This window comes from Polypterus senegalus, chromosome 16, assembly GCF_016835505.1.
Source record: "Polypterus senegalus isolate Bchr_013 chromosome 16, ASM1683550v1, whole genome shotgun sequence".
Lineage (NCBI taxonomy): Eukaryota > Metazoa > Chordata > Cladistia > Polypteriformes > Polypteridae > Polypterus > Polypterus senegalus.
Window position 1 is genome coordinate 738,988 of NC_053169.1, and position 16,231 is coordinate 755,218.

At 36.2% G+C, this 16,231-nt stretch overlaps 1 protein-coding gene across 2 annotated transcripts in view; it reads right to left on the reverse strand.

Moving 5' to 3' along the window:
* nagpa (N-acetylglucosamine-1-phosphodiester alpha-N-acetylglucosaminidase) overlaps nucleotides 1-16,220 on the reverse strand; it is a 30,658-nt gene extending 14,438 nt beyond the window's left edge. Inside the window, exons 1-7 of one of the 2 annotated variants that reach the window (XM_039738943.1) lie at nucleotides 16,038-16,217; nucleotides 12,185-12,673; nucleotides 3,706-3,845; nucleotides 3,076-3,184; nucleotides 2,190-2,318; nucleotides 838-1,040; nucleotides 153-200 (exon numbers count right to left, since the gene is read on the reverse strand). In XM_039738943.1, the coding sequence (XP_039594877.1) occupies nucleotides 153-200; nucleotides 838-1,040; nucleotides 2,190-2,318; nucleotides 3,076-3,184; nucleotides 3,706-3,845; nucleotides 12,185-12,673; nucleotides 16,038-16,162 (1,243 nt within the window). In that variant the 5' untranslated portion in view covers nucleotides 16,163-16,217. Of the gene's footprint in view, nucleotides 1-152; nucleotides 201-837; nucleotides 1,041-2,189; nucleotides 2,319-3,075; nucleotides 3,185-3,705; nucleotides 3,846-12,184; nucleotides 12,674-16,037 lie in introns of both variants that reach the window. The other variant, XM_039738944.1, reaches the window with a different exon arrangement.
* Between the last annotated feature and the right edge of the window lie 11 nt (nucleotides 16,221-16,231).

A 16,231-nucleotide genomic window follows, 5' to 3' on the forward strand; every position in this document is an offset into this window, starting at 1 on the left:
TGTCCTATTAGCCTGCTTGATCACTTCTGTACTCTCAAGACATGATCAATAATTAATAAGAGCTATTGGATTAAATCTGCACATATTATTGTTCTTCTAAATGTATTTTGGCTTGATTATGAATATTGAAAATATAATTGAGATTGTATTACCATCACTGCAGTTAGCACCCATCCATCCAGCATTGCAGACGCATCCACCTTGAAAAAAGGAGATTACTCTTAAAATGTTTTGAAATGACTATCAAAAAGTTTATTTGACTCGGTTAGAGCATCTGCAAATATATGAGCAGAGCACAGATACTGAGCATTATAATACAATGGGCAATTACTTTACATCCATCCATTTTATATAATCTGTTTTCACTTTGTACAAAGTTGTAGGAAGCCAGAGTTTATTTGGACACCAGTCGACCACAAAGAAGATTTCATTTACTCTTATGAGGCTGCTATGCAACCGTATTCATGGTTTTAGATGGAGGGAAAAATCTAAAACATTAAGAGGAAACCAGCATGAAAAAATATGCAAATTTTGAATGTTACTGTTGTGTCTCCTATTATACATCCAATTTACAAAAAAATAAATATCATCTGGTACACTTTGCAAAATTACAACATTTTGAAAAATTATTTTACTCTAAAGACTACTTAAAATAACTAACATGGGGTTTCCCACTATTTACTTACTGTATCAGAGAATAACTCAAATAACATTAATAACTTATCCTAACTTAATTAAAACAAGTTAGTATGTATAATTCTCCTATGAACAAACTTCATATTGCATGTTACAAAAGTAATATCATGAAACCAAAAGATTCAGTCAGCTTTTACTCACTTGGCGAACAGTAGCCATGGCCATCACAGAATGAAGGCTGACAGTCCAGGCTATTGCATGAAGGGCCTTTCCAACCCTCTGTACATTGGCATTTTCCATACACGCAGACACCATGCCCACTGCAGTCTTCTGGATCACATGGAGGCTCGTGTACACATAAGACAGTGGATATTTTTCTAGGGCACCTCCACATAGGATTTGAACTGCAATGTATTTTTATAACACAAATGAATATAAAAAAAAAGATCACAGACAAATACATTTAGGCTTGTAATTTTAGTTCATTCTATTTACTGCTCCTGCATCCCAATAATAATGTGTTTGGGTATTTGATAATGAATGCAAATAATATTTTCCTAAAATCACTATAAATAATGCATCAATTTTACAGACACATACAATGAAACATTCGTCATGAAGCACAGTTACTTCAGTAATGGTTACATTTAATAAGGGACAAGTGTGCATAATTAACAAACATATTTATGAATAGCCACTGTATTAAACATAGTAAAAGAAACAAACATGCCAATTGTTACTATATCCACTCTGTTGCTGTATAGAAAAGGAAAACATTTCTGTCTGACCCAAGATGATAATCTGCAGGACAGACAGTCATGAAACAAGTAACAACTAAGAGTGAAATGTCGTGGGGAAAGTTGCAATGCTGAAGAGCATTACAGAAAAAAAAAAAAAGAAGAGGCCGCTTAGCCCAACATAATTTGCCAATCCTATCCACATGATTTCTCCAAAATAATATTAAGTCAAGTTTTGAATGTTCTTAAAGTCCTAGTGTCTACCACAATACTTGGTCACTTATTCCACGTGTCTGTGGTACTCTGTGTAAAGAAAAATATTGTGATGTTTGAGCCAAATTTACCCTTAACAGTCTCTATTGCGTTACGGAACAATACAAATCTTTTCTTATTCTCCTTATAGGTGCAATATTTCAATAGTCATATTGATACTGGTGACAGTCACAGGAAAACTAATATTTGATTAATTTATTCATTCATTTTCTAAATGCAGAGCACTCTCACAAACACACACTTACACGCATATAGAGACAATCTGGATTCAGCAATCAACCTAAAACAAACAAAAAAAGCAGTACTAACAGACCTCTCATTCAATAATATGAAAAAGAAAAGTAAATGTTTACAAAAAAAAGAAATAGTTATATCACATATATACACAGTGAACGAATTTCAAATGATTAAACGAAACACATAAACAACAATTAGTTGTTCACAAATTTGATGGAGAAGCTGCACCTACTGTGCTGGAACACACTGTTTTGTTTTTTGCTGAAAGAAAAAATGAAAAATCAGCAACTGCCTCGTCTCACATACCAGTGATCTGATGGATAGCTTGCGAGAGAGCCATTTATAACCAGAGTAGCAGAACCACCACCATCAAGGTTAATGGCATTAACCACACCTTGCTCTTGTAAAAACTTTGCCACTTCCCATAGGCTTAACCTAAAAGAAAAGAAAATTAAAAGTAAGAATGTCTTTTTTAATACACGCTAATTAAGTGGAACCATACAACACATCAGTTTTAATCTTTTTCCTTTGGGATCATGAAATATACCTGTCCAGTGATCACATCAGACCCAAAGTAACAACATGAGTTGCAGTTTAGTTTAGCTACACATACATTATAAACCAGTTATTTACATTCTATAAAAATTTGCTATTAAGAATAATAAATTATCACTATGAAGAGTAAAATCATTTTAGCATTCCAATCCCAGTTTATTCTGTTGAACTCTGATAAAAATAAAATATATGCAGGCACAGGGGGTAAAATATAATAAATATTGCATAAATCAAAAGCTTTACACTTTCTAACTAAAAATATGGCTGTAGCAAAAGCCTGCCACCTTTGTGGTTCTCTAAGACCAAGACTGTGTGCCCCTGTTTAAAACAACCCCACTCCTGCAATGTCTTCAGCATCTTGTAAAAAGATTATTTTAAGAGACTTGACTGGACATGTCTATCATTTTTGATGTGTTTTAGTAAATTTACAGACTCATTTTACTCCATAGTTCCACATCTGGTTTTAAAGGCACTATATTATAGATTTCTTCAGTTTTTGAAACTGAACCACAACTTTTTTTTATTCTTAATTTGAGGGTCTGCTGTAATAACTGCTTTGCTAGTAACTTGTTATGAACAATCCAGAGTATTCATTAACTCAAGCAATAAAAACAAAAAATTACTGAATGATTCTTACCCTCTCTCATTTGTCTGCCCATCCATGTGGAATAAAATGAGCTTTCCTTCTTTGTTATGCCCAACTGCTGTTCTTGCAGACACCACATTAATAAACTTTTCAAATTTTCCTAAAATGCATATTTGAAAAACATAATTACAAAAACTTAACGCTAAATAACACATAAAACATTATTATAAATAAATTCTCTGTATGACACCAAATTATAACTTAAAATATGCTATTCAAGGCAGGACATCAAAGAAAATCATGCATCAAGGCCAAAATGAATAGTAAGAAACAATGGAAGAAAACACTTGATACACAGACAAATGAAGCACACAAGTTGGTAGCAAGTGACACAATTGTTTTTTATCTGCAGCTCAGATATGTATATCCACTGCGTAGCAGTATTCTGGTTACAACCTGTGAGGACACACCCATAACTACTAATGTGCATCCTAAAAATGGATGCCCAAAAGTGTGGCAAAATGTGCATCCGCCTATAACAGAATAATTCCTCAAACATTATACATAGCAGCCGACTAGCAGCTGAGCAATGGCATAACAAGAAGGGAATTGGGTCTGGGTGCGAGGTTGGGTTTCCTATGCCAAAGTTGCTGATTTTTTTTAAGGTTATGATTCGCTTACCTGTTTCTTGTGTTTCTTCACATTCAGCTTTTTTGCTCTCATTCACGTAGATTGTCCCATTTCTAAGAAGCCAAATGACTCCACTAATTAACTGAACAAAAGGGTTTTTTTGGTCCAATACATCATCTTCAGATAGGTAACTGCATAGAAAAATATAAGGAGAGTATTCTTTTTCAAACTGATTATTTTGTTAAATGTGAATATACAGTATAATAATAATAATAATAATAATAAAGAAACACTTATCATAATCCTCGCACTCATATTATCCCAGGTTTAGGATACAAGATAAAGTTTTATAAGTTTTCTTTTTCTTTTAACTTTTACTGAATTTATTTAAAGCATGTAACATTCCATACAATCAAGACAAACTTGACAAAACTAAAGTCCCATAGTTTTCTAATTTAAAAAAGTGGGACAATTTCAAGCTTAGTCTGTGATAATTTTATAGCGCCGTCTTATCTTCAGGTGACACGCTGACATAACGATTAGTTTAGCTGCCGTTTTTGGATTACATTTACATTTACTTGCTTAGCAGACATTTTTATCCAAAGGGACTTACAAAGGAGTGCAACATGGTGGTGCAGGGGGTAGCGCTGCTGCCTCGCAGTTAGGAGACCTGTGTTCGCTTCCTGGGTCCTCCCTGCGTGGAGTTTGCATGTTCTCCCTGTGTCTGCATGGGTTTCCTCCCACAGTCCAAAGACATGCAGGTTCGGTGCATTGGTGATTCTAAATAGTCCCTTGTGTGTGCCCTGCGGTGGGTTGGCACCCTGCCCGGGTTTTGTTTCCTGCCTTGCGCCCTGTGTTGGCCTGGATTGGCTTCAGCAGACCCTGTGACCCTGTAGTTAGGATATATCGGGTTGGATAATGGATGGATGGGACTTACAAAGGAGGGCTACATGGTGGTGCAGTGGTAGTGCTGCTGCCTTGCAGTAAGGAGACCAGGGTTTGCATCCCAGATCCTCCCTATGTGGAGTTTGCATGTTCTTCCCATATCTATGTGGGTTTCCTCCGGGTTCTCTGCTTTCCTCTGACAGTCCAATGACATGCAGCTTAGGTGGACTAGCAATACTAAATTAGCCCAAGTGTGTGGTTTATATGTGTGTGTGTTTGCCCTGCAATGGACTGGCATCCTGTGCTGGCAGGAATGGACTACAGTACTCCCTGCAACCCTGTTCAAGAATTAGCGAATTAGAAAATGACTGACTAACAAAGCAGGTCAATATAATTGAGTAACATCAGTTTAGGGTCTGTTTTGGACAAGTGCAACAAGACACGTTACAAAAGTTGATCGCCACACCAAGCAAGGGGCTATAAAGCTAACATAACAAAAACATGAACAACTAATAATATGACATCTGACAGATAGAACAGTAGAGTTATCAATCGCTTCTTAAATACAATAAGGGAGTCAACAGTTCAAGTAATAGCTACATATGAAAAGAGTCTTGATTGAGATCTGATACCACGCAGGGATGGCATCACCAGATGCTGTCCACTAGCAGACCTGAGTAGTTGAGAAGGAGCATTGAACATCACCAAGGGCTGACCCACTAACCACCCTGTAGGCAGGAATCAAGGATTTGCACTTAATCAGATTTAAAACTGTACATGTATTGCAGGAGACAATGTCAGTAGTGATGATATTAGAAGAAAACAAACTTGTCACATTAAAAAGCTGAATCGGCTGCTCAGGTGCCACTGTGTATGTCAATGGGTTGTAAGAGCAATGATCCAGAAGAAATGTCTCATATAGTTTAGTGTACACAAATATCGTAAAAAAACACTTAAAAAATATTCAATTTGAGTGTGGGTGTGCCCTGGAATGGAATGGCTCTCTGATTAAGGCTGTTGCCCACGTTCTACCCAGTGCTGCCAGGACAAGTGCCCCTCATGACTGCGAATTTAGCAAAGCAGTTTAAAAATGTACAGTATGTATTAGACATTATTTGATATTAATAATAATAAAAAAAAAAAACTCTGCTCAGTTTACTTTTAACTTTTTTCTCAGGATCATCGTAATGTACTTTGAGCTACTGTTTGTATGAAAATGTGCTATATAAATAAATGTTGTTTTTGTTGTTGTTGTACTGCCTAACTAAGCAAGATGTTATTTCCCAGTTTCAGTGTGTTGGGGTCAGTGTAGGAAATACAAAACTAACTAACTAACGTATTTTCAAAGATCTAGAACGCTGACTAGAGGGAAACAGTTCAAACAGGTGGTGACCAGGATGTGAAGGATTTTAAATGATGTTTGTGGCTCTGGTGAGATAGCAGGAGCGGCCAATATCTTCTTGGGAGGGCAGACAACAGACAGTGATTTTTTTTGTTGTGCTAATTGCGGGTGTGACATTTTCCATGGGGAAGTAATGCCCTGAATGTTTACATACTAATAAAAAAACTGGGCGCAGTGATCCATATACCGGTAACTTTACAGTCAGATGAGGACAACCTTTTCTTCTGCATGATGTGGCAGAAACATGCAGGTAATCTTTAGCAATGTGAATCATGTTCTCATATCTTGCTTGGTCACATAGGAAAAGTGCAAAATACTCTACGGTGTCTGAAGTCATTGTTCATTTAGCTCTCATGCAGACTTCTTTTTCCTTAGCTATTCCCAATTTATATGGGGTCTCTAATTTTTTTGACTAGACCTCTCCAATTTTATATTATTTAAGCAACTATATCATTTTAGGATTTAAATGTATAAATGTGTGTATACTGTCAAACAGTGACAGTGAGTGCACTTTAATGGGGTCTTACTTGGCATTAACAAATAAAGGGGTGAAGATTAACCCAGTAACCTCATTATACTTTATTTTCATACTCTGGCCAGGAGATAGATTATAATTGGCAAACTTGGAAAACTAAACCAACCAGCCTGTGTGCATGACCACTATCATGGCAGACCAGGCATTTTGTGACCTAGAAGAGACAGAGAATGCACCCTGCTAATGCACTAGAGTAATAGAAAGGGGCACAGAGGTGGAGGTGACAACCTTTTTGTTAAAGCGGAGCTGTGGGCGACTCTAACCTAAGTTGTTTTGCTGGTATTATTTGAAACAAAGTTAAAAAAAAAAGAAAAGTTTTAAATACCGGGGGGTTTTCTCCTCTAAAAAGGATCTTCAGCTTCTCTGAGCTGTTTTTCTATGTGTCACTAATCTGGTCCATTATATATCTCCCATCTATCCATTTTCTAATCTGCTCTACTCAGTGCAGGTTCAACAGGAGCAGATGCCTATCCCAGCAGCGTAGGGCACAGCAGGAATCCATCCTGAATAGGACATGATTACTTGTGCACCCACAAAACACTATTGTTGATCCAGTATTGTGTAAGAGAAATTAAAACACAGGTCTAACCTAGCATGTTTTTCATATGTGTAATGCAAGATATGAAAATGGGCCATTTCCATAGTGGCATGTCTCCACTATGTTTCTGATGTGATACTCTGTAGCTACTACTTACAATTCTTGAAGGCATCAATTTAATTTCATGTCAGTTTTCTTTGACCAAACAAGCTGTCATGTCAAAGGGAGAAGGATGTATATAGCTTTAGCCTGAGGTCTAATATATTCTGTTAAGCTTGGTTAAGGCTGTACGTCCTTTCCAAATGTGGCTCCTTATTTCCCCTTACAACATCAGCATCACACAGCACTCATGCAACTTCTCGGACATTTTAAGAGATAACTTATTCGGCCATGCAGACATTTTTCAGCATTGAGGTATTGCTTTTGCTTGGAGGTGTTTTGTGAGCCACTGCAGAACACTGGAGACACCAGCCAGCTTTGCAATGTTGTCAACAAATCCCAGATATAGAAAAGTCTCATTTGGCTACACAGTCCCACAGTGTCCCAAATTAGAACTGGCTGGCCTTTTCTTTTGCTATGCTGGCAAAATTATTGAGAGCAGGTTTACATGCTGGGTGCCACAAATGAGTTAAATATGTCAGTCTTAATTTTTGTGCTTTGACTTGCAATTAGAACAGTGCATCTAGAACATTTGTGTTTCATATTATAACACATTTCACTTCCTAAATCAGACAAGCAACCTTGGGAGGTTTTTCATTTCTTCCCATAGTCTTTGTCCCATATTTGTAGGACGTTAGACGGTACACTACCTTTAAACTTGAAAATTAATTAAAATAACTGGCAAACTATTAAAAGCCTGCAGATCATCTTGCTTAGTTTTCAGGTTCACTTTCCATAACCTCTGGGGAATAAAAAAAAGTGCTGATGCCTTTTCTTTCACCAGGCTACTATACGGTATGTAAGCTCATGGTACATGACCTGAAAATGCTGCACATTATCTGTATAATGATGTATGCATGCATCCAGTGATTTTTATTTTATTCTTTTATCTGTTGTTTAGAATAGCATATGAATTGATCACCTTTGATGCACCAAAGACACATTATAAAATACAAAAGTATGTAAGAATGCAAAGTTTATGTTAAAGTTGATTAATACAGCATTGTTATTGTTCGGAATACAATTAGTTTACAGTTATTTTATACTTTTCTCTGCTTTCTTTTCCACAAAATGCTACCGCCATATGATAAAAAGGAAAGTGCAGCTGTCTGTGATGTTGGAATAAAAGCGGACACTCTAACTGTCGACGACACCCACTGCATCAGATTTGTTTAGGGCTAAGCTTAAAAAAAAAAAAAATAAGGAACTATTTAAGTACATTTATGTTAGGTCAGGTTCCCAGTGGAGACTGGGAAGTTTTTGTGGCCTTGAAAGGCTACAGATTTCTTTTTTTTCTCTCCAGCATTTCATCCTTGGATTTTTAAAAACATTTTCCCACCCTTTCGGTAATCTCACCATAGCACTGGACTTCTCATTAGATATGTTTATAAGGAATCTGCTTTTTCTATTACTTGTACATCTGCATTGTGTAAATGTGTATTGATTTATTATCTACTGTTTTTGCTATATAATGTATTAATTCTAATTTTTGTGTATCTCTAATTTGTTTTAAAGCACTTTGCGCTACATTCTTTGAATGGAAATGTAAAATAGAAATAAATGTTGCTGTTCCTTTCTGCAGGCGGCATGGTGGTGCAGTGGTAGCGCTGCTGCCTCGCAGTTAGGAGACCCGGGTTCGTGTCCCGGGTCCTCCCTGTGTGGAGTTTGCATGTTCTCCCCGTGTCTGAGTGGGTTTCCTCCCACAGTCCAAAGACATGCAGGTTAGGTGGACTGGTGATTCTAAATTGGCCCCAGTGTGTGTGCTTGATGTGTGGGTGTGTGGATGTGCCCTGTGGTGGGTTGGCACCCTGCCCGGGATTGGTTCCTGCCTTGTGCCCTGTGTTGGCTGGGATTGGCTCCAGCAGAACCTCCGTGACCCTGTGTTCGGATTCAGCGGGTTGGAAAATGGATGGATGGATATTATCCAGTTTACTGAGTACAATGAAATTCTTTTCTTGCATGTGCTAATCAACATGTAACATACAATGTAATACAAAGTCATCAAGTAATACTGTAGACTCAATTTTCATATACTCTAAAAATTGATAGAAGCAGATTTGTAACAGCTGTTATACTACCGTATTACTGGGAATTTATTTTTTATTGTCAAACCTATTAGCAATTTTTTTTAGCTTTTTCTAATATTTGAAGTATGCCTGTTCTAAAAATCTTTCCATTACATACATACATCTGCTGTGTGAAGTTGTGTGGATTTACTACTTAAATCATTGTGTACATTTTTTGTTAGTGTTTTACTAAACATTTCTGAGTGCACTCACATAAAAAGTGCTGGAGACAATACTGATTATAAACCGAAACAAAAATTACACTTGCACTAAACAGAAAGAAAAAAAAAAACTTACCTACTTGAAAAACTCACTGGCATGAAAAACACTTTCAAAATCAATGCTCCAATGATTTTTCCGTTTTATAAACTGCTTCTCCTATTGTTTAATGATTACTCAGCACGCCTTAGTATCCAAAACAAAGCTTTGCAGAACATGTTTAGACCACTCGGATTCTTTCAGATGGTTTTCATAAATCTCCTTTTTCACTTTAGCTTAAGTTTTGTTGGCAAAAGTTCCAGTTGTGTCATGAATATTTGTTCTTTAAACATTTTTAAATGTGATTAAAGATTTAAGTACAGGGAGTTTTAGGACTTTGCATTTACTTCAAATAATAATATAAATACATCAATCCCCTGTAGGTAAAATGCATCTGTCCCTATATTCTTGCATTTTTTCCACCCTAAGATAATGTGCATATGTCCCAACACCCCTGCCAGTTTAAGAAGTAAGGCTGGAAGTCTTCAACTGTAATGTGAATAGGTTTGGTCTTCAGGTTAGCTTCTCGTCTTATCCTCTTCCTTTAGGCTTCATTTTGATTTCCAAAACAGATGATGAAATTTGGGCTGATTTCTAGTCTTTGTTTTAGATGTTAACATTTCTTAATAGTGAAAAATTTGATTACCAGCTGATCTCTGTGATAAGTTGATAATCAACTGGAGCCACCTTTTTTTGTTAAAATTCAATCTCTACAAGGAGCCTTTCTCACACTGAAGCGGACCACTTTCATAGAGCTTTCTGTCTGCTGCTGCTGCTTAGCCACTGGACACTTGCAATCAAACTCTGTCTCTGGAAAGAAATCTCTCTTTCCACTTTTTGATTACGGATATATAATCTGTAACTAAGGAACTAGCCCATCTGTTGTGGCTTGCTGATATGAAGACTGAACCTACTCAGTTTGTATAATTCTTTATATTGCATATTCTTGTTGTTTTTAATGCAGATAAATAAAATGTTTAAGTAAAAGCTTAAACTCGACATCTCTGTAGGAGTTTCTACTAGCATGACAGAGAGCTGGGTTGTCTATTTTTTATCTAGCTGCAGTTCCTTAAAGTCTCAAGAGGACACAGCTCTCAACTGGTGATAAAACGGAGTTGAAGTAAAGACATGAGCAGCCTGCCATTACAGGTCTCTATGATTGATCAATATGTGGGGTAAAATACAGACAACAAGACTGGTAAGAGGTTGTAGACAACAGCTGTATAGCTGGTTATGATGTTTCTTCCTATCTTCCATTAAGAAAGAGCATAACAGGTTAGTTGGTACCTTTTGTGTTAGGTGCGCCTGATAGCAGATAGCACTGGGTCAAGGTGTAACAGTAGCTCTTGATGCTCACTTTGCAGCTCGTGTATACTTTGAAGTCTTTTACAGAAAGTCATCAATGCGGCAATTTTTTTAATGTTTCCCTAATGATGATGGGGATGCTGTTTTATTGTTACTACCCTAAAAAGTGCTTTGTGATGACGCTAAAAAAGCCTATGTCATTAATGGAGGATGGGAAAACTTGATACTTTTCCCATTGTCAGGACATAGTGGTGAGCTAATCAAAATGAAAACATGTAATTTATAAATTTTTGAAATTGTTTTGCCAGTTTTATTTAAAAATGATATTTATATTTTTTTCATCTTAAAAAGCACAATCTCATTAATAAACCCTGCTTGTTAAATAATGAGAAATTAATATATTTAAAATGCAATAACAAAAAAACAAGTAAAAAGCTACACAGAAAAATATATAAAAAAATATATACTAAACAATAATTACACATTACATCCTGAAAACATAATATGGATTAAAATATAAACAACACTCTTCAATATTGGAGCTCAAGAACTGAATACTGTATTAAAATAATAACCTACTTGTTGAGTACTAAACACTGACATCTTGTGTCTATGGACTGTACACAATCCAGCACTGATACTGAAATGATAATACCACTATTAGTAGGTGAATAAACATAAATAAATTCCCTATGAAGATAATTCTAAATTATCAAGAAAAAGTATTGCTTTAAAAAAAACTGTACTTGCTATGCTTTGCTACTTTTTACAAAGACAGATAGGTCTATATTTATCTGTATTTTCTCTTCTGAGTGTGTACCCCAGCCTATAAATAATATGCTTTATAGTAAGGTAGAGTGTTATAAACTATTACAGCAAGACCTTAGAAGGATATAAGAATCTGCCAAGGCTGTTTGAAGTCATTTTATACCAGAAAAATGGGGAGGATGGATGGAGGGTAAAAGGAATTTAAACTAACATGAAGTACAGCAAATTAATTCAACAATACCTAATCTTTTCACAACTGTTGTAATTGACAAATATCTTAAAATGCACAATACATTGCTTCCTCTGTAATATCAGTACTGTTGCTATTTCTACTATTATGGAAGGAGCTCTGCAAAGTTACTTGCACCTGTCTAAATTTCTTTATTTTGTGGTTTAACCAAAGCTTTCATTAATCCATATTTATAAATATGTCACGATCACCTCTGTATGAATGACAAGAACAACTGTACTAGGCAAACGGCAATTTAAATGAAATGAAGATGATAATTGTGAAAGTATATACAGTACAACTGATTGTTTCCTCGTACTAGCTATGTAATCTTGCAAGTCTTAAAAAACAAACGATAAATTTGTGAAGGAATTCAAGTACATACCCAAAAACAAGTGTGCCATCTTTTCTGATACCAAACTGGGCATTCTGAATCCCTTTACTGTTTCTCACTAATTTTCCATCACTTACAACATTTCCAAGGCACTCATTAGTGGAAGTATCAAAATATCCTCCATTCTGCGCAACAAGGCATTTTCTCGGACGAGCGGTTTCCTCTACTGTAGCAGTACGCCGTTTAATACATCCTTCAGGTTCACCGGGCTCTAATACTGAAACTGTATGAAGAGGATTGTTTATCACAGTCATATGGCCATGAACTGACTTTTTTCCTCCTTCTGTGGTAGGAAACACTGACACAAACACATTGGTAACAGCTACAGGAAAGTCAGTAGTTTTATCACTGATCCATGTTTCATGAGTCACATTGCCAAAGATCACTGGTTGACAGTCTCTTACATGACGGTGGCTGTGCCGAGGACCGTGGCCCCATGAATGTGGATATGGCAGTAAAAGGTCACTGTATAATGAGTTCCTGAAAAACAAACCATTTTAAAATTAAGATAATATAGGCTCCTACCAATAAGAACAGGCTATGATAACCAGAGAATAATCTATGTAAACCAACAGGGTCAAAAATACGTAAGGGGAATATTACAGCCTGAGTAATTTGTGACAACAGAGTGAATATAAAACTACACACTCTTATTTAAAATTTCAGCTTTTGTTGATGTAAAAAATGCAAATTAGAACAAATCATGCCAGACGCTTACCTTTAAAAAAAGTTGTAATCAATATCTATTTAATATATAACTCTAAACACTTAATTTTTTTTGAAAAATAATATAAACAGGATTTAAATTCCCTTGTTTTACAAGGCATACACCCTTTTGATAGGAGAATTATTTAATTTGCTCTTACCAGACTTCAACTGCCGTGGGTTCTGATTAACTCTGAATAAATGTATTTATCTCTGTAGGATTTCCCTGAAAGTTTCACTATGGTGATTTTTACAGTCTGTTCAACAGTGCTTATGAATTGCCCTCTGTAGGAGTTAATAGCAAAATCTGCGAAATGGTTAAAAGCCTGAGCACTTTAGCAAGGCACTATAAACACACAGAATTTAGTAGGTTCAGTAAATGGATGAATATACTAGGGTTGTTCAAAAAGTTTCTGCACTTTTTTATAACTCTATTTATTAAGAATTTCAAAAACAAATTACATCACTTTTCTACAGTCACCTTTATTTGCAATTCAATTTTCCCAGTCACATGACACTCTCAGACACGACCAATTACTATTCCTCGCACCTTCACGGTTTCAACAAAAATATAAAAGTGTGGAAACTTTTTTAATGTCTGTCATATATAAAGTGGTTTAGTTATTGGGATAGGGTTACTCTTTTGTTTAATCTTAATTTTTCTGGTTATATTTTGGTTATTCAGCAGTTCTCAAATGTGCTAATTTACCAGTATTTGGCAAGTTGTATTCTATGTTTTTTTTGTTTTTAAGATGTTTACCAAATAGTTCTAGATTTAGATTATATACATTGCCTTTAGTAAGTACTCAAGCCTCTTCACTTTCTTCACATTTGGCTAGGTTGCAGCATTATGTAAAGAGCACAGTGGCCTTCATAACTCCTATATGGAAGAAATTTGGAATAACCACAACCCCCTGCTAGATATGGCTGTCCAGTCAAGATGCACAATCAAGAAAGAAGGGCTTTGATATGAGAGGTGACCAAGAATCTGGCTGGGAGAAACTTCCAGAAGGACAAATACCATTTCAGCTCTCCATTAATCTGGGCTTTATGGCAGATTGACCATACAAAACATGAAAGCCAACTTGGAGCTTGCAAAAAGGCAGTTAAAGGAATATCACACTAAAACAACATTCTCTGCCCTGATGAAACCAAAATTGAATTGTTTGGTCTCAGTTCTAATCATCACGTCTGCAGGAAGCAAGGCACAACTCATCATCTGAGCAATACATGTACAACAATGAAGGGTGGTGATGGCAATAATAATAATAATAATATATTTTATTTATATATGTCAGGCTGTAGGGTTGTTTTTAAGTGGCAGGAACTAGGAAACCAGTAAGAATTGAAGAGAGGTTATTGTTAGGTAGAATGCCCAGAGGGGACTGGGCGGTATCATGGTCTGGAATCCCTACAGATTTTATTTTTTCTCCAGCCGTCTGGAGTTTTTGTTTTTTCTGTCCCCCCTGGCCATTGAACCTTACTCTTATTCGATGTTAATGTTGATTTATTTTTTATAATTATGTCTTTCATTTTTCTATTCTTTAATATGTAAAGCACTTTGAGCTACTGTTTGTATGAAAATGTGCTATATAAATAAATGTTGTTGTTGTTGTTGTAGAAGCTAAACAAGATAAAGCACAGAGGTATCCTTAATGAAAGCCCGCTTCAGATTTCTCTGGACCCCAGACTGGGTCCAAGGTTCACCTTCCAACAGGGCAAAGCAAAGACAACACAGGAGTGGCTTATGGTCAACTCTGTGAATATTCTCAAGTGGCCCAGCCAGAGCACAGACCTAAACCCAATCAAATATCTTTGGAGAGACCTGAAAATAGCTGTCCACTGGCGGCCTCCATCCAACCTGACAAAGCTTGTGAGGGTCTGAAGATGAAGAATAGTAGAAAATCCCAAAATCCAATGCGTGATGCTTGTTGAGAAGACTCCAGGCTGTAATATCTGCCAAAGGTGTTTTATTGAAGTACCGGGCAGTGGCTCTGAATGCTTGTCTCAGTGTGATTCTGTCATTTCTTTTAATTTTAATACAATTGTAGACATTTCTAAACTCCTATTTTCTCTGGTCATTCTGTTGTATTGAGTGTTGCACGAGAAGGGGAAAATTTATTTTAAATGATTTCAGCACAACGCTGCAGCATTACAAAATCTGTAGAAAGTGAAGGGATCAGGGAACTTTCTAAAGACACTTTATATAAGTATGAATTTTCTAACCCACATATGCCAACTTCGAGTCACAGTCCCTGTAAGACATGTAATGACTTTAACTGTGTGCAATAATACTTTTAGATTGTTATCTATTTCAATTTTACACCATTAAAGTGTCACATGCAGTGCCTTTTACTCAAGCTTTGATCAAATTTTAAAACAATTAGTAATACAGGAAAATTAGCCTGTGAATAAATTTACAAGCTGTACTGTACAAGATGTTTATTAAATACAGGACCTTCAAAAAGTATTCAAACTCCTTCACATTCGTATGTTGCAGCCTTATGCTAAAATAAATTACACTTTCACCTTATTAAACAATACTTAATACCCCAGAATAATAAAACAAAAAGATTTTAGAAATTTTACAAATTGATAAAAAAATAAAATTATATTGTTATGCATGTAAACAAGTTCAGTTTCCAGAATTATGTGAGCTGCTTGTTTTGAACGATTAAGTGTTTTAGCGCGACTACATGTCAACTAAGTACTGAACTCAGCCCCTTGAATGAAGTTTTCATACACTTACGGAAAGGGAATAAAGTAGGAACCGGTCAAACGCTGAGCACGTTCACATAACACCCAGGATGCACTTCGAGATACGAATAAACAACACAGAGATCATTTAAAGAATATGAACAATTCACACTGAGAAAATTCGAACCATGTTTTCCGGTGTGGAGAGGCAGCTGCACTAACTACTGTGCCATCGTGCTACTCCTGTTAAGTGGCTAAAACGGACACATTACGAAATGGGTTGGCGGTTCAAAAAGTGTTATCTTCAAGCCGATGTTGATCTATACAACGACAGATCATCTAAACTTAAGTAATGTAGGAATGTTACTATTTATTTCAGGCTGATTAAAACATATGTTCACTTGTAGCTATCTTAAGGAACAACCGAAATAAATCTACTTACTCAGTATTAGCAGCCTCCGGCCAGTGCAAAATAAATAAAAGCGTTAAACTGTTTAAAAACACGCAGGCTGGTTTTATCCTACAAGTGAGGAAAATGCAGGAAAAGCAGCAGGCGCGGAGGACCATTTTGCGAGCGAATCTCCTGACTTCCGTGTGAAGACAGATCACGCGCCCCGCTTCCTGCAAGCGGGTCCG